The sequence below is a fragment of the Heloderma suspectum genome, chromosome 11, assembly GCF_057233095.1.
Source record: "Heloderma suspectum isolate Gila_16-S chromosome 11, 16-S_ref, whole genome shotgun sequence".
Classification (NCBI taxonomy): domain Eukaryota; kingdom Metazoa; phylum Chordata; class Lepidosauria; order Squamata; family Helodermatidae; genus Heloderma; species Heloderma suspectum.
The window spans coordinates 3,648,360-3,673,006 of record NC_139468.1 but is presented as its reverse complement, the minus strand read 5'-3'; the positions used below and the strand labels follow the sequence as shown (position 1 = coordinate 3,673,006).

Sequence of the window (24,647 nt, the reverse complement as noted above, 5' to 3'; positions counted from 1 at the left end):
GAACGTAGGAGGCTGCCTTATAACAAATCAGACCACTGGCCCATCCAGCCCAGCACTGTCTCCTCGACTGGCAGTGCCTCTCCAGGGTCTCCTGCAGAGAAGGTTCCTATCACCTGCTACCTGGTCCTTCTAACTGGAGATGCCAGGGATTGAACCCACGGCCTTCGGCATGCTAAGTGGGCGCTCTGTCGCTGAGCTGTGGCCTGATCTGCATTTCACTTGTGCCAGCAATGTCCGTATTGCCGAAGTACAGAAACAAACAGGTGTTTCCTGACACTGCTGTATGGCAGAGAATGATTTTGAGCCCTCTGTTATAGAGACAGTTACTAGGCTTCATTAAACTTGGGGAGGAAAGAACGTGCTCTGATACTTTTAGGGAAACATGGTGGTACTTCACTGAATGTTGAAGGAGCTGTGGGCAAAGATACGGATTTGGGAGCATACGTACATTCCTAGACTGAAAATGAGTTTGGACAAAACTAAGAGACAATTATGTTTGGGCATGTTTTACTTGGTCTTTATCAGTGAATGAATGCATTTTGCCCTTCTTCATTTTTTGGAAATTTCAAAATCGAGAGAGAGATTTAAATAGATATATTCCACAGGTCATTAACTGAGATAAATAAAGCGCATCAACAACCAACTTCTTTTTAAAGGCATAATTATGTCTCAAATTAAGAGAGTAGCTATTCTTCTTCTTTGCCATATTTTAATGCAATTAAAATGCAATCATATATCCATTTGTGGAGAAATAAGTCCCATTAAGCAATGAGACTTACTTCTGAGTGGACATGTACAGGATTGCACTGTAAGCAAGAGACATCTCTCCAGTTCTCAGAGCATCCAAGGAACTGGAAAAGAGACCTGGACAAGTCCTACCTGTACATTGTTTCCATTTTATTTTTTGCAAAACATTTAAACCACCAATTGGCACTTTAAAATATATCCACTGTCTATTCTGTATCACCGGGTGGATCTACACAGTCAGGGGAAAAGCACAAGGGACTGGTCCCCTGAGCCACTAGCACCTCAGACACGGGATCAGCTATCCCTCCCATTCCAATCCTGCTTGCAGGAATCTAGCATCTCAGGAGAGAAAACTAAGCTTTTCTCTCTGACTGCTAGCTTTCCATGTCCAAGGAGTTTTGATGGAGCACGTAATCCCTTGCCTCTGTTCCAAAATGAAATACTCCAAAAAGGCCTGCCCTATGTCCTTTTTATGACAGTCAGCCCTTTGTTGCCTACCAGTAAGTCTTTCCCCACAAATATCACCCCCCTGCCCTGAATTATGGGGGTTTGGAACCCCATGTTACCTGCACAATGTCACAGTGGAACCCCATGTTGCCTTCACAACCTGTTTTGTACCACGTCCGGATTATGGTCCAGCATTGTCTACTCTCACCAGCAGTAGCTTTCTGGGGTCTCAGGCAGAGAAGTGGGTTTTCCATCTCCAGCTGCCCACGTCCTTTTTCAAAACTGCAGATGAACCCAGGACCTTCTACATCCAGAGCAGATGCTCTGCTGTTGAGAATGATTGCAGTTTGGTCCGCTCAGCCCTGTGTCTCTCTGCTCTGCTTTTCAGGTATTATCAGCCGCCACCATCGTGGCAAAGCACACCTCTGCGCTCTGCAACGCCTGCCGGATTGCTTCGTCAAAGACCGCCAACCCCGTTGCGAAGAGGCACTTTGTCCAGTCTGCGAAGGAGGTAGCAAACAGCACCGCCAACTTGGTTAAAACTATCAAGGTACAAGAATCTTCTGGGACTATATTGGTATTTCACTGTCAGGGCAGCCTTATTCAAGTGGCGATTAAATACTGTTCATCTTTGTTCAGCTATAAAAAAAATGGCTTATTTTTACAGGAAGTTATTTATCCTTCTGTGAGGGAAGGAGTTTGCAACACATACAGGAAGCACCGTTCTGAGGGCCGATCTACATTACGCCCGCCATCGCAATGAATTCGATGTCCTGTTGGGTTAAACGCTCTTGCATTAAAACTTGATTATCCACACTCACCCATTTTCCCCGTTGTGGTGCTTCATCGAATGTGCAAGCTCGGTTCACACTCGAGTGCTGTTTTCCTGCTGTTAAAGATGGAGGCTGTCATTGGAGGATCAGAAACTCTTCCTGTTTCTACTGATTCCACGCCCACCATGCTCACAGCTCTCAACAGCCCCATGTCATCTTCTGGCTACTGATCGCTTAGCTTCCTCAGCACTCAGTGTTTCCTCAGCAACAAGCAAAGGGCTAGATGTGTGTGTGCTTGTCTGAGCTCAGAAGCTAAGCAGGGTCGGCCCCGGTCAGTAGTTGGATGGGTGACTGCCTGGGAATCAGGCTTCCTGCCCTGAGCAGGGGGTTGTTCTATCCCTTCAAATGACACTAAGTTTTACCCCCTCCTATCCCCCACTTCATTTTTTTTTTTAATTAAGGCATTATCTTCAAAGAATCGTGGCTTCGTCGTGATTTTTTCCCCCCTAATTCAGGCATGATCTTCGAAGATTTGAAGCTTCAAATCTTCGAATTTTCAATTCTTCGAAAATATCCACCATCCACCCCCTGTTCTATTGCACTTTCTGTGACTTTGGTGTCTGAGCAGAAAAAAATACAATATAAAACATACATCAATTTCAGTATAACAAATCCATAAAATCACAAATCAGTTTTAAACAAGAAATTTAAAATGAGCTAGTTACAATAAACACAATCTAAAAGAAACCAAATCCAAAAATGTAACTAACCAACAAAAGGAGCAGCATTTATAATTAAAAAAAGCCAGAAAAAACAAGTTTTTAAAACCATCTTAAAAACAGCATATGGAGCCAGCTATATAGCTGCTTATTGTCTGGGGGCGGGGTGGTGGTGGGCAGGGATGAAAACAAGGAGTGGGGGAATGTTGTACTTTATGAAAAAAAAAAAAGTTAAGGAAGAACCTGCCATATTTCTAGATGGCCTCTTTGATCTGTTGAGAAGTCTTTCATATAGATGTGTGTGGGAGTCTCTTCAAGAAATTTGCTTCAGGAAATCTCTTTCTGAGCCCTGATGCATAAATATTTGGTTCGCATAAAAATGGTAACCAGTCTGTGGGGTGTTTACTGTGAATTTCACTAAAGATCTTGTGTATATTTAAAATGATTTTAGTCCGCCTTTAGTATTAATAGTAATAATATTAATGCTGATGATGATGATGTTGACAACAACAACAAAACAGTAATAATAATGATGACCTTTATGTGCATATGGGTATGCACCCTGTCCAACCAAGGAGTGCGTTCTTACTGTGGGATGGTTTCCCATTGAGCCTGGGGCACCGAAAAGTGTTTTCAAGAGAGAGCTGATGTTCTCTCCCCCTCACCTGGGGTCTGAGAGAATTCAGGGGCCAGCATGCAGGGCATTTGCTTTGGAGAGCATGGATATAGTTGGAGAACTCATGAACAGTTCTAGAGGGCCGAGTGATGTGTTGGGAGTGTGAATGGCTCTTGTAATCACTGTACGAAACTCTTGTTTTGAAAGCCAGCTGGAGAATGGGAAGTATTGTGATGCAGGATGCTGGAAGGGTTCCTCTTTCTCTCGCTCTCTGTCCCACTTGGATCCTGCCCTTCTTTCAGGGAGCCCAGGGTAGCATACATAGGCATTATCCCAACTTAAAACAACCTTGTGAAGTAAGTTCGGCTGAGGTGCTTCAACCAATGAACATCACAAATGCCTGGGGGATTCGAACCCACGTCTCCCCATCTAAGTCCATCGCTGTTAGCAACAATGACCTTGGAAAAAGGTTGGGGAGGGAGAAAAGGAGATGGAATGGTGGGTGGGGAGGGAAAGGGGGAGGAGAGACTTGGAGTTACCTGTCCTGCCTACCAAGGGGTGAGGAAGCTAGGCAGGCCAAACGATTCCACAGCTTAAAAGTTGTCCTAAGTGGAACAGGAGGCGTTTTTGCCTCCATTGTTCCACCTGCCCTTTCTGTGGGGCTTGGTTGGGTAGATGGCTCCAGTCTTGGAGCTGTCCATTTTAAGAGTGTCGCTCCAGTGGGATAGCGCTCTTAGAGCCAGGGGACTTGGTAGCACCTCTCTGAACCCAATTCTTTTTTATGCATAGTTTTTGCTATTGGTTCTCTCTCTTTCTCTATTTATAGTTTTTATTAGTCCCTGAGCCCCATGTCATTTTTCCTCGTTAGGCCTTGGATGGCGACTTCTCAGAAGACAACCGTAACAAGTGCCGGATCGCGACTGCCCCATTGATCGAAGCTGTGGAAAATCTGACGGCCTTTGCATCGAACCCTGAGTTTGTCAGCATACCAGCCCAGATCAGTGCTGAGGTAAGAAAAGGGATTCATTCTCATGATGTGAAGCCCTGCCATAGCCTGCTGGTACGGAGTCATCACTTTTCTGGTTTTCAGATCAATGACAAAGTGTGGTGAATATCTGTGTGCAAAAGCTTAGCTCAGCTTTTCTGTTTTTTTTAGGAGCAAGCAGGATACTTGGCATAAATCAAAACTTGCCACGTCAGCTACACTACAACCTTACATTGGTTTTATTTAACTTGCTCCCTCTCTTCCCTCTCCTTCCCTGGGCGGCCCTTGTAAAGGAAACTATGGCTCGAGCAATTGATGCAAACCAGGATGATCAAGCCATGATTCCTTCTTGCTTTATAAGGATTGCTAAAACAAATTCTGGCATATTCCTGGTTCAGCTAACTATGGTTTGGACCCAGTCTGGGAGTCAAGTAATTAACCATGGCTTTCCTCTCTCCTTTCGGACCTTCCCAGGGTTCTCGTGCACAGGAGCCCATCCTGACTTCAGCTCGGACCATGCTGGAGAGTTCATCTTCCTTGATCACAACGGCTCGCTTGCTGGCCATCAACCCGAAGGACCCATCGACCTGGTCCGTTCTCGCCGGGCACTCGCACACCGTGTCGGAGTCCATTAAGAGCCTCATCACCTCCATTAGGTCTGCATCTTTTCTTCTTCTGCCCCCTACCCCCAAGTTATTTTTGTTAGAAGTGTTTACAAAATGTGAATGAGGATTGCCCCTCTCTGTGGTCCTATATGCTAGATTCTCCATTCCCCTTCTGCACACACCATTCATTTGTACCATTTTGACACCCCCAAGTTTGTGTATTTATTTATTATATTTCTAAACCACCCAATAACTAATGTTCTCTGGGCAGATCACAAACAGTCAAAACATTAAAATGGAATAGAACAGTGAAAAATATAAAATACCATACAAATATTTAAAATAATAAAATACAATATAATGCAAAACAATAAACAACACAGGAATTGATAAAATAGCCATAATAGCCTAGAACTAGGTCTCTAGGTTATAGGAGAAAAGAAAGCTCTTTGCCTGGCCTCAAAAAGATAACCATCTAGGCACTGGGTGAACCATTGGGGGGAGATTATTAAGTTGGGGGCCACCACTGAGAAGGCCCTCTCTCTTTAGTCACCCACCTAGCTTCCTTTGTCAGGGGCTCCCTGAAAATGACCTAAGGGCCTGAGCAGGTACATGTGGGATGAGACATGCCTTTAGCTACTCTGGTCCTAAGCCATTTAGGGCTTTAAAGGTCAACACCAACATTTTGAATTGTGCTCGGAAACAGACTGGAAGCCAGAGCAGCTGACGAAGCACTGGCATCACATGGCGAATCAGCCAGTCCTGCTCAGTAGCCTAGCAGCTCTGTTTCGCATGGTGTCTGAACCATCTTCAAAGGTAACCCCATATTAACAGAAATTAATGATAAGGACAACTGGCAAAAAGCCTTTCCCAGCCTGGCGCCCTCCAGATGTGATGGACTACAACTCCCATCAGCCCCAGCCAGCATGGCTGGCTGGGGTGGTGGGAGTTGTAGGCCAACACAAATGGAGGGCACCAGGTTGAGGAAGGCTGGCCTACAATAACACAAAAAAAGAAAGAAAGAAAAGGGGGGCGGGGGGGATGCGAAGGCAGGAAAAGCAGGAGTTGATTCTGTTACCAATGGTGAGTACCTCTCCCACAGGGCTGGCATCAGCAGTCGGTTGGTGACCCCAGCTCCCTGGTAGGGCCCACTGCTCCTGCCTATCCTAGGCCCTACGTTAAACTGTTCCTGGTGCGCTGATCAGCCCCTCAGCCGCTCACTCTAGCTGCCATTTTAATTCTTCATGATGCGCCAGAGCAAGAACAAGCCCCACGTTTCAGCCAGCCCTGCCTCCAGAAAGGAGTCTGGTACAAAACACTCTGTTTTTTTGCTGTGAAAAGAGCCCTCTTTTGCATCCCTGAGCGCAGCTGCGCGCTGTGCAAGGAGTAAATATTTAAAACCAGTGTCTTTCTTTCAACAGTAAGAAAATAAAATGCTTGTACACTAATCTGAGATTTCAAACTAGCTCTTTAAGTGGGGAAAAAAGGAAGGGAGAAAAGAAAAGGAATTATAGTCCATGCTATAAACATCCGAATGATGGAGTCAAGTTGATGACTTTGGAGGATGCTTTAGAACGGCTTCATCTCTGGAACCATCCCAGGACATGTGATGTTTGTATAATGCAGTTTGTGCCTTTAGATATGGGATATGAGGAAAGGCAGAAGAGCAGCCGTTCCCAGCACTGAAGAGAGACCATTGTTTTATGCCCTTTCAAGGGAAATAAATCAAATACATAAAAATGCTTAAGCCTGGACAAGTAACTCATAAGAACAGCCCTGCTGTATCAAATCAAAGGACTATCTAATCCAGCATTCTGTTCCCACAGTGGCCAGCCAGAATAGCAGGACATGCGTGCAACAGCACCCTCCTGCTCATGTTTCCCAGCAACTGGTATAAAGAGGCATACTGCCTCCAATACTGGAGGCAGCTTATAGCCATCATAACCAGCAGCCATCACTGCAACTTGCAGTAGTGAATTTCTGCAACAGCGACAAGGGAATCCTGAACAGGGAGAAGTCCACACTGCAACTTTTTGTTGCAGGTCCTACTGGTTAATTATTATTGCAATTATTTTATATGCTTGCCCTCAATGTGACAAGCCCACTTTTGTTTTCCAGAGACAAAGCCCCGGGCCAGAGGGAGTGCGACTACTCCATTGATGGGATCAACAGATGTATCAGGGATATCGAGCAAGCCTCCCTCGCTACAGTCAGTCAGAACCTGGCCACAAGGGATGACATTTCTGTTGAGGTGATGGAAGTTATGCATTGCCTGTGCAGGGAAAACAACGCCTCCCTTGCAACCAGATGTATGCTTGCATGTGTGTGCTCCAGTTCAAAATCAAAATTAATGTAGCTGGGAATGAAAGGTGTGGAAGGGCCACTGGACACAGAAAACACCATTAAATTTTGTGCTACAAACAGACCAGAAGATTTGCCCATGATGCATTGCTACCAGTCTTCTGGATGAGCAAGCCAGGCACATCTAGGATGCTAAACGGATAAGTTGTTTGCAAACCCCAGCCTGAAATTTCTTCAGGGTGCAGCTTTTAAAGTTCACCTTTTCTCTTGATGAGTTGTCAAGGGAATTGGTCTTGTTTAAAAGATAGATCACAGTGAGAAGAAGACGTGAGGCTGGAATAAAGGGAGGGGATGCATATAGTGTAAACAGGGGTGAGGGTGATATCATTTAGCAGCTCCTCAGAGCCAATTTAAGCAGTCACATTTTTTGTTCCTTGTCCTTTTTTTAAGGCAAGAAGCCATCATCTTGATTAGAGGATAAATTAATACACTCCAGCTTTGTATAAACAGAACAGGACCCAAAGTTATACTGGATGTTTTTGCCATTATAAAGCAACTTCCTCTCATAGAAAAGCTGGGGTATACATGCCAAAATAAAGAAAAAAATACGTTTACATTTTATGTTTTGTGTTTCAGTCTTTCATGTAATGGAACACCTCTGTAGTGTCATTATAGTTCTGAAGCCTGATGTGTTCATTTCCTTTGCTTTATCAGGCCTTGCAGGAGCAATTGACTTCCGTCGTCCAGGAAATTGGACATCTTATCGATCCCATCGCTACGGCAGCTCGGGGTGAAGCTGCTCAGCTTGGGCACAAGGTTGGAGGCCAGGAAACCACAAGATGTCCTCCTCATGGTGGGAGGCAGGAAAAGAATCCAGGCCTCGCAGGGGAGAGAAATGTGTGGGGAGGGAACAGGAACAGCAGCTAGAGGCTGCTATGGAAGCAATGAGGATTCTCACACACCGGTTCGGCCCCTTCACCTGCCTCTTGGGGCTGCTAATTTAGAGGAAGTTGTATGCTGAGTAGTACTCACTTCTGTGAAAACAAACTGGCTTTTAAGACCGTGAGTCACTCGTGGTGCAATTGAGCAAAGACACCAGCAAAGCCATAAAGCTGGGTTTTCTTTTTCTCAATTAGAGGAATTGATTTTAGACTGATTCATTCTACGTCCCCTCGTGCAGTGGCCTCCTGTCCTCCTCTTTTGATGTATCTCCCCTCTGTTTACTCTGCAAAAAAAGGGGGATGCCAGGGTTGAATCCCTAACACTTTGTCCCTCCATCCCACCCAGTCAGGTAGCTGAAGAGTATTTATCTTTGCTTAGATTCCATTTGGCATTCATGTCAGTTTTGAAAACAGCGAGAGTCAGTGCCCTAACATTTTGTTCTTATGCTCTTATTGTACATGGTGCTTCTGAAGGTTTGAAGTGTTTGGCATACATTCTTTCCATTGCTGCAATAACCCCTGAGAAGCAGTTTAATAATATTACCCCCTGTCACACACAGAGGGGCTGAGGCCAAGAGAATGGTTGCTGGCCGAAGAACACTGACTGAGTTAATGGCAAAGGCAACGTTCAAGTTGAGAATGGCTCGATTCACAGTCCACGCTCTTAGCCACCCGAGAGAAGTCATTTTCTGTCCATGGGTATTGGACAGGGTTGAGCATTCATTTCGGGATGAATGAGAAATTGAACTGAATGGGCCTTACTCAACTTCGATTTCCATCCGTTCTGAAACTAATGCAACAGCTCCCCATTAATTCGGGGGGGGGGGGTTATGTATGCTTTTATGTATTACAATTATTTATATGCCACATTCCAAGATACAAATTCTACCAAGGCAGCATACAAGTAACACAAAAATAATAAAATCACAATAAATGGTATTAAAAATAAATAAATAAATAAATAAATATATAAATCATCAGGATCGTTCCAGCAGAGCAGTTGGTGGAAGATGGCCCTGGGGGCAAGGACTGTCCAGCTGGAATAGCAGCAAGCGTCTGGTGCTACCCACCTCTCTTCTGAAATCCTTCCCACAAGGCAGTTGATGGTAGATGGCCCGTTGGGGTGTGGGGGGTCTGGCTGGGGCAGGCTCTGAGGAAATTGGGAGGGGGGCCTAGCCTTTCTCTGGTAGCAGAGCTGGTTTTGGTAGCACCTCTCAGCAGCCACCATCTTCTCAGAATGCCTCAGACTTTGTTCCAGGACATTTGTGGGTAAAAATGGTGGCTGACAGTAGGGTGGGGGGCTTTTGTGTGTATGTGTGGCAGAGATTACCACCCCACCCCATCCCCCAATGCCCTGGAGTGACATAACATCTGGGAAAATAAAATGGGGGCTCAAATCATCTCTGCTCATCCCAGAACCTCCATAAACCGCAGAGGGGGAGGAAAGAAAATGTATGTGAATTACAAAACCAATTCCATTTAAACAAACCACTAACAAAACAAATGAAATTTTACATGTGACCAAAGAAATGAATGCGGTCTTTAATAACAGAAACCAATGGACCAGGGGAAAAACAATGTCCTTGCACATATTGGAAAGAGAGCCACGGACTGGGTGCACTTTCAGTTGCCCTCTTTCCTGCCGTAGGTGACGCAGCTGGCCAGCTACTTTGAACCACTGGTTCTTGCCGCTGTTGGCGTGGTCTCCAAGTTGATGAGTCACCAGCAACAAATGAACTTATTGGACCAGACCAAGACTCTAGCAGAGTCTGCCCTCCAAATGCTCTATGCAGCCAAAGAAGGAGGTGGAAACCCCAAGGTATGCTGCCGTCGAGAGTACAGGATGGGGCTGTTCTCTGAAGGTGACATTCTGGGTGTGGGGGGAACCCACATGTTGTGCACTGTCGACATGGTCGCCAAGCTGCAATGTGACTCGGCTTCCCAAAGAAACTTCTTGAGCTACAAGTACAGAGGAGTCGTGTCTGAAATGGGTAGGACTGTTGTGGCATGTTTGGGCCCAATTTGTCTCCTCCCGCTTGGCAGGCCTTTAGAGTTCCCCACAACTTAGAATCTGTCAAAGGAGGAGCGGCAAAGCCACCATGTTCTAGCCTGAAAGAGATTTGAAAGGAACCTGCCAGATAGCTCGGAATAGGCAGCCAATACTTTTTGGGTCCCAAATACCTATTGCCTAGGACAGTTTCCAGTTGCCCTGGGCTGTTACACCATGGAACATTAGGATAGTAGTCAATCCTGCCTATGGAGTTCATCCACAAATGTCAATGAGAATAAAAGAAGTGACTGGTTGAGCTTGTACTGCCTTCCCCAACCTGGCCCCCTCCAAATGTTTTGGACTACATCTCCCAGGATTCTTGATCATTGCCCATGCTGGCTGGGGCAGATGGAAGCTGAAGTCTAAAACATCAGGAGGTACCAGGTTGAGGAAGGATGTTGTAGTCACATGTTGGGAAGCTGAGCATGACTTGGAGCATCTGTAAATGTCTATAAGAACAAATACATTCGATCAGCCATTTTTCGGGGGTGGGGGGTTCTGGGCCCTTCACATCTCTACCTGCTACCTGACCCTTTTTATTTGAACAGATTGACCATCTTAAGCTTGCAGCCCTACTTACACAATCATCTGGTTTTTAAAAAGGGAATGATTTGTATTATATAGTTTGAATGCCATCTGAGACCGTGAGAGGGGGAATCACGTTTTTCAATGCTGCCTGATTTAAGAAACTCTCTGCAGATAGAAAACTAGCAGATCAGCAAGACAGATTCTTGGCTAGCCCTTTGCCTACTGAGCTGGCTTTCCATTTGAATGGAGTTTTTAACATGGGGGAGCAGTCAGTGATGTGATTCTTCACCCTCAGTGTGAAGTGGTGCAGGGTCTGTTCTAGCCCCTCATTCTGATGAACCCTTAGTTTTTCTCTAAAATATGTTTGTTTTGTCAGAAGAAGCTTCCAGAAAAGGAACACTTATTTGCATGTCACAGGTCTAAAAATATGATCCTTGTGAGCAATCATCATTTGAATACTGATGGATGTTGAGAGGCTCTGGAGAAATTCTTCCATGGCCCTTATGCCGACGTGTGTAATTAAAAATCCAGCCTCTGGTAATCATCGCTGTCTGATTATGGTCTCCCGCAAGGAGCTCATGAAGCAACTGCTGTAATTGCCTAAAGAAAAAATTAAATACATTGGTAGGAAGTAGACTTTCAAGGTCTTAAATGCAGGCGGGGTCAAAAGCTTTTTAAAGAATTGCTTTTTTCTTCTAAAGTTACAAATGAGAGAGTGTTCTCTTCCGTCAACCAGGTCCCTTATGTTTTAACATGCCTAGGCTCTTGTGTTTCTCTTGCTTTATTTCTACTTAAGGAGCCTTTTATTTCTGCTTTGCATCCTCCTTTAGTCAGAGCCGCACTTGGCGGGGACATGGAGCAGGGCCTTTTCAATAGTGACACGTCTGTTAAGGAACTCCTTCCCCTGGGAGATCTGCATGACCACTATACTGCAGGCATTTCAACACTCCTTAAAACTTGTTCTATTTCATCAAGTTTTTGGTTTAGAATGCTTTCTGTGCTGACACTTTGAAGACCTTTTTTTGGTGAAAAAGTGGCCCAGAAATATTTAAAATAAATAAATTTCCCATATCTGTTGTCACACACATGTGTGTTTTTTAATAGAAGGGACTCTGGATGTGTTGTGCTGAAGAGAGAGAAAGTTGTGATATGTTCTGTTTCCCTGTTACCTTCACTCAGGCTTCACACACTCATGATGCCATCACAGAAGCTGCCCAGCTGATGAAAGAAGCAGTGGACGACATCATGGTTACCTTGAACGAAGCTGCCAGTGAAGTGGGCATGGTAGGGAACATGGTGGACTCCATAGCTGAAGCCATGAGCAAGGTTTGTAAGGATCAGTCTCTCCTTGGTTCATTTTGAGGTTCCAGGGCCCATGGGACATGTAACTTTTCCAAAGCGCCTGAGAAGCCTCAGGCTGGGCTTACAGCTATCCAAACAAAAAATCACTTTTAAAAAAATGATATTGGCAGCTGTCTTTTCAGGGGAGCCTTCATTTTTTCAGGATAACAGTTATCAGGAGCAGAAGCAAGTCCAGGGGGCTCTTGCCAGTGGGCCCCTGCTGGGGTGTGGGCCCTCAGCAGGTGCCCAGCCAGGCCTACCCTGGATGCTGCCTCATTCTTGACAATTCTGTGCGCTGAGTTGTGTTTTTTTTAAGGGCACCAATACATGCAAAAAGAACTTATGCAAAACAGTTATCTGATTATACCATTCCTAATTTGCATTTCTAATCTATGCCATTCAGTACAAGCTTTCTGGTTACTGCAGCTCTTTGGCATTTACAGAAACAGAGTCTCGGTCTCCTCCTGCCTGTGCCACATTGATAACCTTTCTTTCTCCTCCTCTTTCCTTCTCTTTGTTCCCGGCTTAGCTGGACGAGGGCACACCACCAGAGCCTAAAGGATCCTTTGTTGATTATCAGACCACCGTGGTCAAATACTCGAAAGCCATTGCAGTAACAGCCCAAGAGATGGTAAGAGGCATGAGTTGTTGATCCACAGCAAGGAGCCTTGAGCGACATCTTAAGACGTTGCTTTTTCTTTTTCTATGAGCAGCCGGGCAGGTGTCTCTGGGAAGCCTGTCACGGTCCTTTGTCCTCCCGCTTCACAATCGACACACTCCAGGAAACAAGGCTTCAAGCTACACTTCTTTATTAGTTAACGGCCAGCTTCTTGACAAATGCAGATTCTAGGAAACTCTCAGACTACAATGAAACAGCTAATCCACACATCTATGGATATTGATAGAGGAGACAAAGCGGAAGTTAGAGGAGTTGCCAGCAGTCTGGGCCTGAACTTCAGGGCAAGACTTGCTTCGCAGGGATGCCCCTCCCTTAGGGTGGCGCCCTCCCATTTTGGCTTCCATGAGTGGCCAATCTGGCGGAGCGCCTGAGCCCTGCCCCTCACTTTGCCCGCTTCGCTCTGTGACGGACTCTTGCGTCCCTCGAGTCACATCCTCCTTCTCCTCCTCCACTTGAGTTCTCATGGGGGAGGAATGGGGGGCCCAGTCAGGCTGGGCCGTCTGTGTGTCATGGTCCTGGGAAGAAAGTCTCTCTATCTCTGGGCTCACTGGGGAAGTTGCCTCCCGCTGTTCTGGCTGTTTTCATTCTGAATCTGAGCTGCCAGACATCTCCACACGCTCAGATTCGTTCCTGACACCTACAAGCAGGACATAACAGCACCAGCGCACTCCAGTTTTGTAGGCATGCTCTAAATCAGGGATGTTGGACTTCTTCTAGCCCAACGACTGGTTTCCATTTCAGAGAAACTCTCGGAGGCGGCTTTCCAGTGGTGGGAGGGGCCAAGGGCAAAACGGGCTGAGGCCAAAATACCAAAAATGCCAGCCTAGCATAGCTTAAAGCTCGTACTGCCGGTAACTAACTAATCCCAGTGGAGGCTGGTGGCTCCGATCTCAGTGGGGCACTGAATCCACTCTGGGTTTCAGCCAGAACCAGTCAGAACTCCTGTAGAGTTCTGACTGAAATCCGGAGTGGGTTCATCACTCCATTCACTAAGCCTTAGGAGAGGCATCTCAACCTTTTAGAATGGGGGAAAAGCCATGCAAAAGATGGGAAGCCACCAAGCATTAGGTGGTTGGGGGGATGTGGGTGGGACCAGGAGAAAGGGCAGGATTTGGCCCATGGGCCCAGCTTGAACTTGACCGCATTTCTGCAGCTTGTGTGGGTAACATTACTGTATTCCATACATTTTCGCAGATGTCTCTCCCACATTTTGACTGGAGGTCCCAAAGCAGCTCACCACATTTCCCAATGTGAAACAGATCCATGAATTATTAGAGCTTGTTGCTTTCTGGATCTAACGCAGGACGCCCAAGGTTTTGCCTCCAAAGCCAACTGGCCTTTTTCATGAGTTTTCAGTGTAGGGCTGATTGGTTGGTTTGGCAAATGTGCAGGTCTAAAACACTCAGGGCAACATGCAAGGATAAAACAGTAAAAACAGACACAAGGAAATTCCATTTCAGATCACCAAAGAGCAGCTTTTCATAACGTGCCCATAAAATACAACAGAGTTAAAACCCACACACCAAAAACACATCAGCATTGCTGCTGGACAAACTTCTGGGCAGGGCATTCCATAGACGGCACTACTGCGACAGAGGGAGCCCTGCCCGGGTCAGCCCCCACGTGCTTGGATCTGAGTAGCCCCGTTCTCTCCACCCTGGTGCCCTCCAGATGTGTGGGGCTGCAACTCCCATAATTCCCAAATTCAATGGCCACGCTGCCTGGGCACTATGGGAGATGCCCTCCAACACATCTGGGAGGCACTACGTTAGGGGAGGCTGGCAGAGCAAGTTCTGCCTTGATGTAACTGTCTCTTGCTTGGCTGCAATGTTTCAGATGACGAAGGCGGTTACTAATCCGGAGGAGCTGGGAGGACTCGCGTCGCAGATGACCACAGACTATGGGCATTTGGCCTTCCAGGGGCGGATGGCAGGCGCCACTGCGGAACCAGAGGAGGTCTGCACTCCTTGGTCGTCTTTGGAGTTAACGAACATGCAATTGTGTTGATGTCAAACAAGATATATACACACAGAGGACTTGCCGCCTGCCTTTCTGCCTCCACCCCCATCTTTCTCCCCTGCCTCCATTCTCAGATTGACCACCCCACCCCAGTTAAACTAGTTCCCACTTGTCATCTCTGCTGCTTGGGCAGAACACGTTTTCTTCCTTTTGGATTAGGATTCTTAACTTTTAATCAAAAGCATTTTGTATCAGTTTGGGTGTTGTTAATTCCTGTAAATAGACGGATACATATTCTGCAAACAGATGTTGCGATGCGCATGACACAGCACTGCAAATCAACACAAAAGACAGCAATACTGCACCTAGTTTATAAATTTACAGATGTTTAAAAATATATAAACAGATTTTAAAATGTGAAATGTTTCGGCATAAAACACCAGCTTTGGTCACTGGTGTTCAATCGCTGATTGAAGGTGGTGTTTCATGCCGAAATGTTTCACATTTTAAAATCTGTTCATACACACACACACACATATTTAAATCTATACATTTATAAACTGGATGCACTATTGCTGGTCATTTGTTTTCTTTTGAATTTCTGTGAAGTTTTTGCTCGGCGTCTCAGGCAGGCCAATGGAAGGCAGAGGGTTCTCAATCCAGCGGTGTTGTTCTGCTGCTGGAAGTGGCTCCATCAGCAGAACGGGGGGGGGCGGGTTCCCCTCTGCCTTGCAGCTCCCCACACACCCTCAAACTCTGCTCCGGAGGCCTGGGAAGCCCTCCAGAGCAGATTTCCAGGTAGCACAGGAGGCAGGAGAGAAGGAGAAAGTCCCATTGCACTAGTGGACGTTGGATTTAATCCACAATATAAATTTAAATAGTGTGTGGAGCTTAACTGAATCCAGAAGCCCCACCCACTGGTTCATCTCAGTATTACCCAAATCATGTCGTGTGTCCCCCCTACACACACACACACACACCCTGGTACACTTCTAAGAGCAGTACCCAAGGGGGGCAGTGCAAAAGGTGAGGGTTCCAGGTACCTCTCACCTCCTTCTTGTAATTCAAGTACAGGACTTAAATAGCGGTGATAGCAGTTCAATAAACAGGCACACTTTTTTAGAAGCACTGAGGCTTGTGGAAAGAAGGACCTTTTGGTGCTTTTATAATTTATTTACTGAGGTTGCAAAGTGAAGCAGCCATGATGAACAGTGGCGTTGGTTATGAATGCTCTCAGTTTCTTAGGGCACCTGTCAGCTAATTTCTTCCATTCCTCCCATCCTGATAGGACATCTTGCAAACCTTTCCAGGAACAGTTTCATAACGCAGAAAGGCAAGAAAGCGAAGCAACTGTGGGTTGGTGTTTACAAAACAGCGCCGCCTTTACATATAACTTTTGACATGTTCTTTTCTTCTTCTCGTGTTCCCCTTTCCCCACACGTCCACCCTTTCTCCACCCACCACTTGGCTACCCAGATAGGCTTCCAGATCAGAACACGGGTTCAGGAACTTGGACACACCTGCATCTTTCTGGTCCAGAAGGCTGGCGCGCTGCAGATCTGTCCCACGGATAGTTACACCAAGAGGGAGCTGATAGAATGCGCTCGGGCCGTCAGCGAAAAGGTGTGTGCCCTCGGCATGGTTGGTGCAAGCTCCCCTCCACTTGGAACTAGATGCCTTTCTGGTTGCAGAGCAGCCTTCCCCAAATGGGTGCCCTCCAGATGTGTCAGACTACAACTCCCAGCATGCCCCTCGGTCAAAGGCAAGGGACAGGGGGACCCCCCCGAAGCACCCCAGCAATCTGCCTTTACTGGAACTGTTGTCACCCCCTGATAAGTCAGGTATCAGGGGCCCTTTTGTTATAGAGAACACTGCAAAGGCACCCCCAAATCCTTACCCATAGGCACTGAAAAAGTCACCTCCTTTAAGGTAAGGGTAGGTTCAAGCCTCTTAGTAACATAACTTTGCAGTGACATGGGTAAATTCTGAGTATATAACACGGGTGGGCAACTTATGGCCCTCAAGATGTTTGGCCTACAAGTCCCATCATCCTTTGTCATTGGCTATGCAGGCTAGGACTGATGGGAGTTCTAGACCAAAACATCCAGAGGGCCACAGGTTGACTGCCTCTGGAACTAGGAACCTAGGAAGCTGCCTTATACTGACTCAGACCCTGGGTCCATCTAGCCCAGTATTGTTGATACTGGCCAGCAGCAGCAGCACCTCTGCAAAGCTTCAGGCAGGGGTTTTTCTAGCCTGGCCTGGAGATGCTGGGAATTGAGCCGGGGACCGTCTGCATGCAAAGCAGGGGCTTCACCACCAAGGGGCAAACTAGACAGATCGCCATTCACACCATTAGCAATGGCATGAATGAGTGTGGGGGTTTCTCCTTTAAGTAAACAGCAGGCACAGGGGGCCTGAGCCAAATTGGGACCCAGAGAGGGGGAGCAGGGGCACTGTAACCCTTTGTCCTCTCCGCTATGGTAAACATGATGCCCCCACCCACACCAGCTCATGCACTTATCTGCTATTTGCATTGGAAAAAATCTTCAGTGGGTGCCGGAGCCAATAACAGTGCAGGGAGTCCAACCTGGACTGGAACCACAGCAGAGGCAAAGGCTTAAATCCTCCCTACCCCCTGAAAGGACCCTGCTCCAGATGTGTGTATATGCCTGCTATTTTTTTAAAAAAAATCTATGTGTGTATCTGCCTGATCCAGATGTGTGTGTATGCCTGCTTTTTTTTTAAGGCTTAAATCCTCCCTACGCCCTGAAAGGACCCTGATTCGGATGTGTGTGTATGCCTGCAATTTAAAAAAAATATGCCATTGCTAATTGTGGAAATGATTTCTTGCGTAGAGCTCTGGTCCTTTCCCACAAGATCTAGTCTGGAATCTGAGTCTGACCTGCTCAGTGACAATGCTGAGCTCCTTTGCGCCATCGCTTCAGCAACTGAGAGACGATCAAGGTCCCCTGCCACGCTGTTTCCTGGCTGGAATGACGTGCCCTGCCCTGGCTGATGAAGGGGGGGCTTCTCTGCAGCTGCCTTTGCTTTCCCCTCTCTCGGCAGGTGTCCTTGGTTTTGTCAGCCCTGCAGGCGGGGAACAAAGGCACCCAGGCCTGCATCACGGCCGCCAGCGCCGTCTCGGGCATCATCGCCGACCTGGACACCACCATCATGTTTGCCACAGCCGGGACGCTGAATGCCGAGAACAACGAGTCCTTTGCAGACCACAGGTCAGGGGGGGCCGCAGAGTGGTGGGGGGGCAGTTGCTAGTCCAAAGGGGTAGAGCTGTTCAAAGGCAAAACTGAGCCGCAGGCCATTTAAGGCGGTGGTGTTGGTTTGATTTGTTTGTTTGACTTGTACTCTGTCTTTCCAAAACACACACACACACACACACACACACACAGACATGGCTCAAGGCAATAATAAAACTAAGACTACAATAAATACTTAGTTTAAAAGAACTATAAAAACAAATAGATTAAAAACATAATTAAAAACAATAACAAAAGAAATAAAAACTTGCACCCAACCCAACAGAACCCACTTCATGGAATCAATCTTAGAATCATAGAATAGTAGGGTTGGAAGACCCTCAAGTCCAACCCCCTGCACAATGCAGGAATCCAGTCTAAAGCATCCCTGACAGATGGCTGTCCAGCTTTATCTTGAATGCCTCCAGTGTGGGAGAGCCCACCACCTCCCCGGGTCATTGGTTCCATTGTCATATTGCTCTGACAGTCAGGAAGTTTTTCCTGATATTCAGCCGGAATCCGGCTTCCTGTCACTTGAGCCCCTTCTTCTGTGTCCTGCACTCTGGGATGATCGCGAAGAGGTCCTGGCCTTCAAGTCCTTGAAGAGCGCTATCCTATCTCCCCTCAGTCTTCTCTTCTCAAGGCTGAGCATGCCAGGTTCTTTCAGTCTCTCCTCATAGGGCTTTGTTTCCAGCAACAGAGCAGTGGGGGCTGGGGGTCCTTCAAGGAAGACCAGTATTAAATTTGAAATCCAAAAGGGATCCCGCCTGGACTGAAAAGACACCATTGGAGGATGTTCTGGAATGGGAGAAGAACTCTGTGCTCGCCGCGAAGGGCTCGGCCTCTCCCCTCTCAACGTCAGCTCTGTCTCTCTCTCCACACACTAGAAGGTGCAGGCAGTTGCTGGCTGCCTCTCCCCCTCTGCTTTATCAGCTGCCTTGATCCTTACAGCAGACCTTCTTTCTTGATCATCCCTGGGGGAGGGCTCTGGTCCCACTGCCCAGGGACTCTGCTGGGGTCCCTGACCCCTGCTTTGCCTGGGCACTATATGTGTTGAACTGTTACTTTGGGCATGGGAAAGCACACTGGGGTCCCATCACACGCATGGGCTGTGGACCAATGGTGCACCTGCTCTGGGTGCGTTTGCCAGGAGAGCCAGGGAGTTGGTCTTCGTCCCTCCTCCTCCAAAGGCTAATCCAAAGTTGTTAAATGGAGGGGAGCTGTCGTGGCTCTGACCGTTCGCTGCTCGTGTTTGGTTTAGGTTGGCCAATTCTAGAAAATGCAGAGAGGATTAACTGGTGTATAGCTATGAGCTTTGTGAATCTCCGTATTCACAAAGAAGCGTGTTCCATGTTCTGGGGAAGTGTACCTATGAATATCCCAAGTTGGGGCAAACAGCAAGAGGTGACCATTGCCTTCATGCCTCCTATGAAGAGGCAAAATTGGGACAAAGAAGTTATCTGTGTACACCATGAGAAGGGAAGCCTCTCTCAGACCACTTCTAAACCACTGTCTGTTTCTGTCCCCAAACAGTAATGCTTTGATGTTGAAGTGCCTCTGCTTTTAAATTGCTTTCCATTACTTTTTAATTTTACAGCGATTCGGAGACACACAAAACGGTCTCTTCTCTGGGACAAAAAACTGTCTTGGGAAGAAGCCCAATAAGCAAGTGGCTTTGAAGAGCTCTGAGGCATGGCAGTTGTAAAATTTCCTCTCTCCATTTTTATTATTGGCTTGCAAAATGTAATTCCACGTTAATGAAAGCTTTCTTCAGAAAGCCCTGAAGACTCTTTGGGGTATTCTGAAATATCCCCAGTTTCTTACCTTCTTGGCTTATTCTGAAATTGTGGGGGTTGGGAAAAACAACAACAAAGCTGTGGCTTTTGCAAGAAGCGTACTTGATTTGACAATAATAATAAAATGATTGTATTCTAGTCACAAAGCAAGATCCGTGTAACCACATTGTTACATTTTGGCTAGGACAAATATAGGCAAGCCAGGAATATCTTTGATCAGGAAAGCAGGAAAGCAACTGCAATTTCCTTTTGCCTAAATCAGGGTTTATTTTTTTTTTTATATATATATATATATATATATATATATATATATATATATATATATGTAAGCCGCTTTGGGTTCCTTGCAAGAGGAAAAAAGGCGGGATATAAATGCAATATCTTTGATCAGGAAAGCAACTGCAATTTCCTTTTGCCTAAATCAGGGTTTTCATATATAATATATAATATTATATATATATATATATATATATGTGTGTGTGTGTGTGTGTGTGTGTGTGAGAGAGAGAGAGAGAGAGAAAACCCTGATTTAGGCAAAAGGAAATTGCAGTTGCTTTCCTGCTTTCCTGATCAAAGATATTGCATTTATATCCTGCCTTTTTTCCTCTTGCAAGGAACCCAAGGCGGCTTACATTATCCTCCTTCTCTCTGTTTTATCCTCACAACAACAACCCTGTGAGGTAGGTTGGGCTGAGAGTCTGTGACTGGCCTAAAGTCACACAGTGAGCTTCCATGGCTGAGTGGAGACTAGAACCCGGATCTCCTGGCTCCCAGTCCAACACTCTCGCCACTACACCACACTGGCTCTCTTCATATATTTCTTATGTATTTTTACACTATTTGAACAGCTGGTGCCTCTTGGCTGTAAAGATAAATTCAATTTCCAACCCGTACATGAGACAAGTCTGGGATTCCATTGCTTCCATGCATTGGATATGGTCCACAGTGCAGAATCTAACAGCCTTTTCAGAATGCTGAGAAGCCCCGTTTTATGTTTTGAACATGCCTCTAGCCCTCTTTGTCATGATAAAAACCCTGAAAATGGTTTTGATCCATTTCTTTTAACTTCTTCCCACATCGCAGTTGACTTCATGGCACTGCTTTTAGAAGGAGATTCTGTGCCTGTGGAAAGAAATAATACTAGAATGTCCATAGGTTCCCTACCACTTTTTTCTCAGATCTTCATAAAGAACGTTGTTAGGAAAAATGTATGCATCTCTGTGCACTCTTCAGAATTCGGGCCTTAACAGAACATGGGCCTTCCTGGGCACAGAATTTCGCTGTGCTGGTGGTTGTGGTTGAGCATAGAATCAGGGATCTGCAGAGTTCGGCTTGCCTTGCTGGCCAAGCCAAAAATTGTGACTGCCAGGATCACGTTTGACCCACCAGCCTCCCCCGCAGGAAAGGGTGGCAGTGCGTTTGCTGGTTTGGCTGTGGCGGAGCCCCCCAGGCACCTCTGCAAGAAAACAGCCACCCACCAAACGCTGGAGCTGGGGAGGGAATCGATGCACTTCTGCCCGGACGATCCCCGCCCACCTCCCAGTGTTGGCAGGAAGTGTGGCCGCGTGTCACCGTCGCCAAGGGGCAGCGGCATGCTGGCTCAGGCAAGCCAAATCGTGGGGATGCCTGATAGTAGTTTGCCTCTGCAGCAGATTTTCCACCCATTTCCATGTCAGAATCCCTCCAGCTAGTGATCCTGGAAATTCTTGAGGGAAAATGATGGCATTAGACGTTATCATCCTCTATGCCTTGAGTTTCTGTGAACCGTAGAACTGGGCTGTTGGAGAAACTCAGCATTATTACTTTTCTTTTTAAGAGCATGTTACTAGTTCTCATGATTGCAACGGCATGCTTGAAAGTGTGTGAGCCACGCCTAGCAAAATCTCAGAAGCCTTGCTTGCTTCCACTATGCATAACGAACACAGTTCTACCCTAGAACCTTTTGCTGAAGGGCTGCCAATAAGAACTGAAAAGAAGTATGCTAAGGATGGCATGATGGGGGCAGACTGGAAATCACTCTGGAATGAATGAATGAATGAATGAATGAATGAATGAATGAATGAATGAATATGGGGGGGGGAATGTTGTAAAGTTTAAAACTCGATTTAATTGAATTTTAATCGATTTAATTAACAAATAAGTGGTGTAGTGGTTAGAGCAGCCTAGCCCAAACTGGTGCCCTCCAGATGTGTTGGACTTCAACTCCCAGCATCCCCCAGCCAGCATGGGAGTTGAAGTCCGCCTGTGCTTCATGACAGGGCTGCTGTGAACGGATGGATTCCTCTTTTTCTCCTCCCTCACTTCCCTCCTTATCTTTTTCCAGGGAGAACATTTTGAAGACGGCAAAAGCTTTGGTTGAAGATACGAAGCTGTTGGTCTCCGGCGCGGCCTCGAGCCAGGAGAAGCTCGCTCAAGCTGCACAGTCGTCAGCCAGCACCATCACTCAACTGGCAGAGGTGGTGAAGCTGGGGGCAGCCAGCCTGGGGTCAGATGAGCCAGAAACACAGGTACGGATGAGGGTCCAGTGTTGACTGTTTTCGGTCTCCCAGGACACTCTATGTCAGTCCTGAGCGGCACTAAACTTGAAGAAATCACCCCAGAACAGGGATGGGGGGCTCTTGTCAAGGTCCGCAGCCCTCTGTCAAAACTTGTTGGGGTCCTTGCTCAAGCAGTGGGTGTGGCCAGGGTCAAAAGTGGGTGGAGCTACAGACATGACTCTCGCCCACTGGAGGCTGGTGGCTCCGATGTCAGGGGGGCAGTGAATCCACTCTGGGTTTCAGTCAGAACCAGTCAGAGCTCTAAAGGAGCCATCTATCAGATCTGACTGGTTCTGGCTGAAACCCAGAGCGGATTCACCGCCCCACTGACATCGGAGCCATCAGCCTCCACTGCTCTTACCTCATTCAGTAGGACACAACCATGACCTGGGGAGAGGGAGTGTGGTCTGGGAGAGGAGTCCAGAGGTCTGGTTCCAGAGGCCTGGAGGTTTGCACTGGGCCCACCTCTGCCTAGAAGGACAATTCGACCCCAGCCAGTGTGGTCAGTGGTCAGAAATGCTGGGCGTTGTAGTCCAAAACATCTGAAGGGCGCCAAGTTGGAAAAGGCTGGTCCACCCTGACCAGTGATGGCTCTCCAGGGTCTCGGTCAGGAGTCTTTCCTAGCCCTACCTTGAGGTGCTGGGGATCGACTTGGAACCTTTGACCTGCAGAGCAGTTTCTCTGTCATTGAGGCACCTTCCAGTGTTGGCTGGGTGGGTGTTTTTGCAATCTCTGTAGGCAGAATTGTGGGACGCACAGGTGCCACCTCAAATGGTACTCCCTGTCCTCTTCTCCTATGTTTAGCCATAGTGTGACAATGTGATGGCCACCAAATTGGATGGCTTTAAAAGTGGATTAGACAAATTCCTTTAGGAGAAGGCTATCCGTGGCTACTAGACCAGATGGCTGTAAGCTACCTCCAGCATCAGAGGTAGTACGCCTATGTACACCAGTTGCCGGGGAAGACAAGTGGGAGTGTGCTGTTGCACTCACTTGTGGGTTTCCCGTGAGGCAGCTGGTTGGCCGCTGTGTGAAAGGAATACTGGACTAGATGGACCCTTGGTCTGACCCAGCAGGGCTCTTCTTAGGTTCTTATGATGTTTGCTAAGCGATTCTTGACCTTACAAGAAAGAGATTGAGAACCCAACATGGGGATGCCCCATTTTCAGAGTCATCCCCATATCCTGAAGCTCCCACCCTTCTCATTTGGTTAATTTGCATTCTCTTCTATGCTTCCGCAACACACCTGTCTAGATCTCTCCACCACTTTCTTGGGCCACCTCCACGATGGCCATGTATTCCGCCAGAGATGTATGGATGGAAAGGAGACCATCTGCATTGTGTTGTTTTGTGGGACCTCGATATTTGAGGGAGCACCTCTCCCTATACATGCCCGCCTGAGGATTGAGATCTGTTGGAGGGGCCCTCCCCTGCATCCCACCAGTGTGAGACATACAGTATGGTGGGATGTGGGAGAGGGCCTTCTCTGCTGTGGCACCCCAGTTGTGGAATGCCCTCCCCTTGGAGACCGGATTGGCACAGACGTTGGTTTCATTTCAGCACCAAGTTAAAACATGGCTTTTCACGAAAGCCTTTGAGGGCTAATTGAATTCCCTAAAGTTACACACAGTTTTAACTGTTTTATTGTTTTAGATTTTCTAATTGGTATTAGCTTGTTTAATGGTTTGATATGCTTTTAGCTGTTCAGACTATTTATTGTTTTATACTGTTTACACTGATTTTATCTATACACCACCCTGAGAGCTTAATGATATAGGGTGGGATACAAATGTTTTAAATAAATAAGTGCAAATAAATAAATAAATAAATAAATAAATAAATGTCAAGCTGATAATACAAGGACCTTCTTCGTGGTCAGTGGTCAGGTTATTTTGTTTGTTTTGTAATCACCGTCTTTGGCTTTGGCTTCTACTGTAAAGGCCGGCATTTCAGCATTGTCAAACTGCATGATGTTGCTTCAGCAATTTAATGTATTGAGGCTGTTTGCGAAGCGTGTCTTAGATGAGGGAAATCTCATTTTAAATGAATAGCCAGGGCAAGCCATCCCTCGGAGAGATTAGCACAGTGTCAGGCACACAAATGCAAGGATAAAAATTCACCAGCTGATGCAGCAAAGCCAGTGAGGGAGGGGAGGGATGTGCATCCAAGCGAGCACTGGGCAAAACCTGTGAGGGGGCAGAAGGGTTGGGGGTCTGAGTCCCGGTTCAGTCTCACCACTGCTGCTGATCTGCTTCATTGGCATCATGTTTGTGCTCAGCAGAGCCAAGTTGCCATGGCGATGGCCATGGCCAGATGGTCAGCTAACACTGAGAGCTGGTAGCAGAGGTGGGAGGCACTGCGGTTGT

The 24,647-nt window shown here is 46.8% G+C and overlaps 1 protein-coding gene across 1 annotated transcript in view; it reads left to right on the top strand.

Annotated features, from left to right (window-relative positions):
• TLN2 (talin 2) overlaps nucleotides 1-24,647 on the top strand; it is a 215,501-nt gene that overhangs the window by 166,746 nt on the left and 24,108 nt on the right. Inside the window, exons 36-47 of the mRNA XM_084816675.1 lie at nucleotides 1,583-1,744; nucleotides 4,171-4,311; nucleotides 4,762-4,943; nucleotides 7,011-7,143; nucleotides 7,908-8,009; nucleotides 9,783-9,953; nucleotides 11,892-12,038; nucleotides 12,583-12,684; nucleotides 14,569-14,688; nucleotides 16,168-16,314; nucleotides 17,761-17,927; nucleotides 22,068-22,251. Of these exons, the coding sequence (XP_084672801.1) occupies nucleotides 1,583-1,744; nucleotides 4,171-4,311; nucleotides 4,762-4,943; nucleotides 7,011-7,143; nucleotides 7,908-8,009; nucleotides 9,783-9,953; nucleotides 11,892-12,038; nucleotides 12,583-12,684; nucleotides 14,569-14,688; nucleotides 16,168-16,314; nucleotides 17,761-17,927; nucleotides 22,068-22,251 (1,758 nt within the window). The remainder of the gene's footprint in view (nucleotides 1-1,582; nucleotides 1,745-4,170; nucleotides 4,312-4,761; nucleotides 4,944-7,010; nucleotides 7,144-7,907; nucleotides 8,010-9,782; nucleotides 9,954-11,891; nucleotides 12,039-12,582; nucleotides 12,685-14,568; nucleotides 14,689-16,167; nucleotides 16,315-17,760; nucleotides 17,928-22,067; nucleotides 22,252-24,647) is intronic.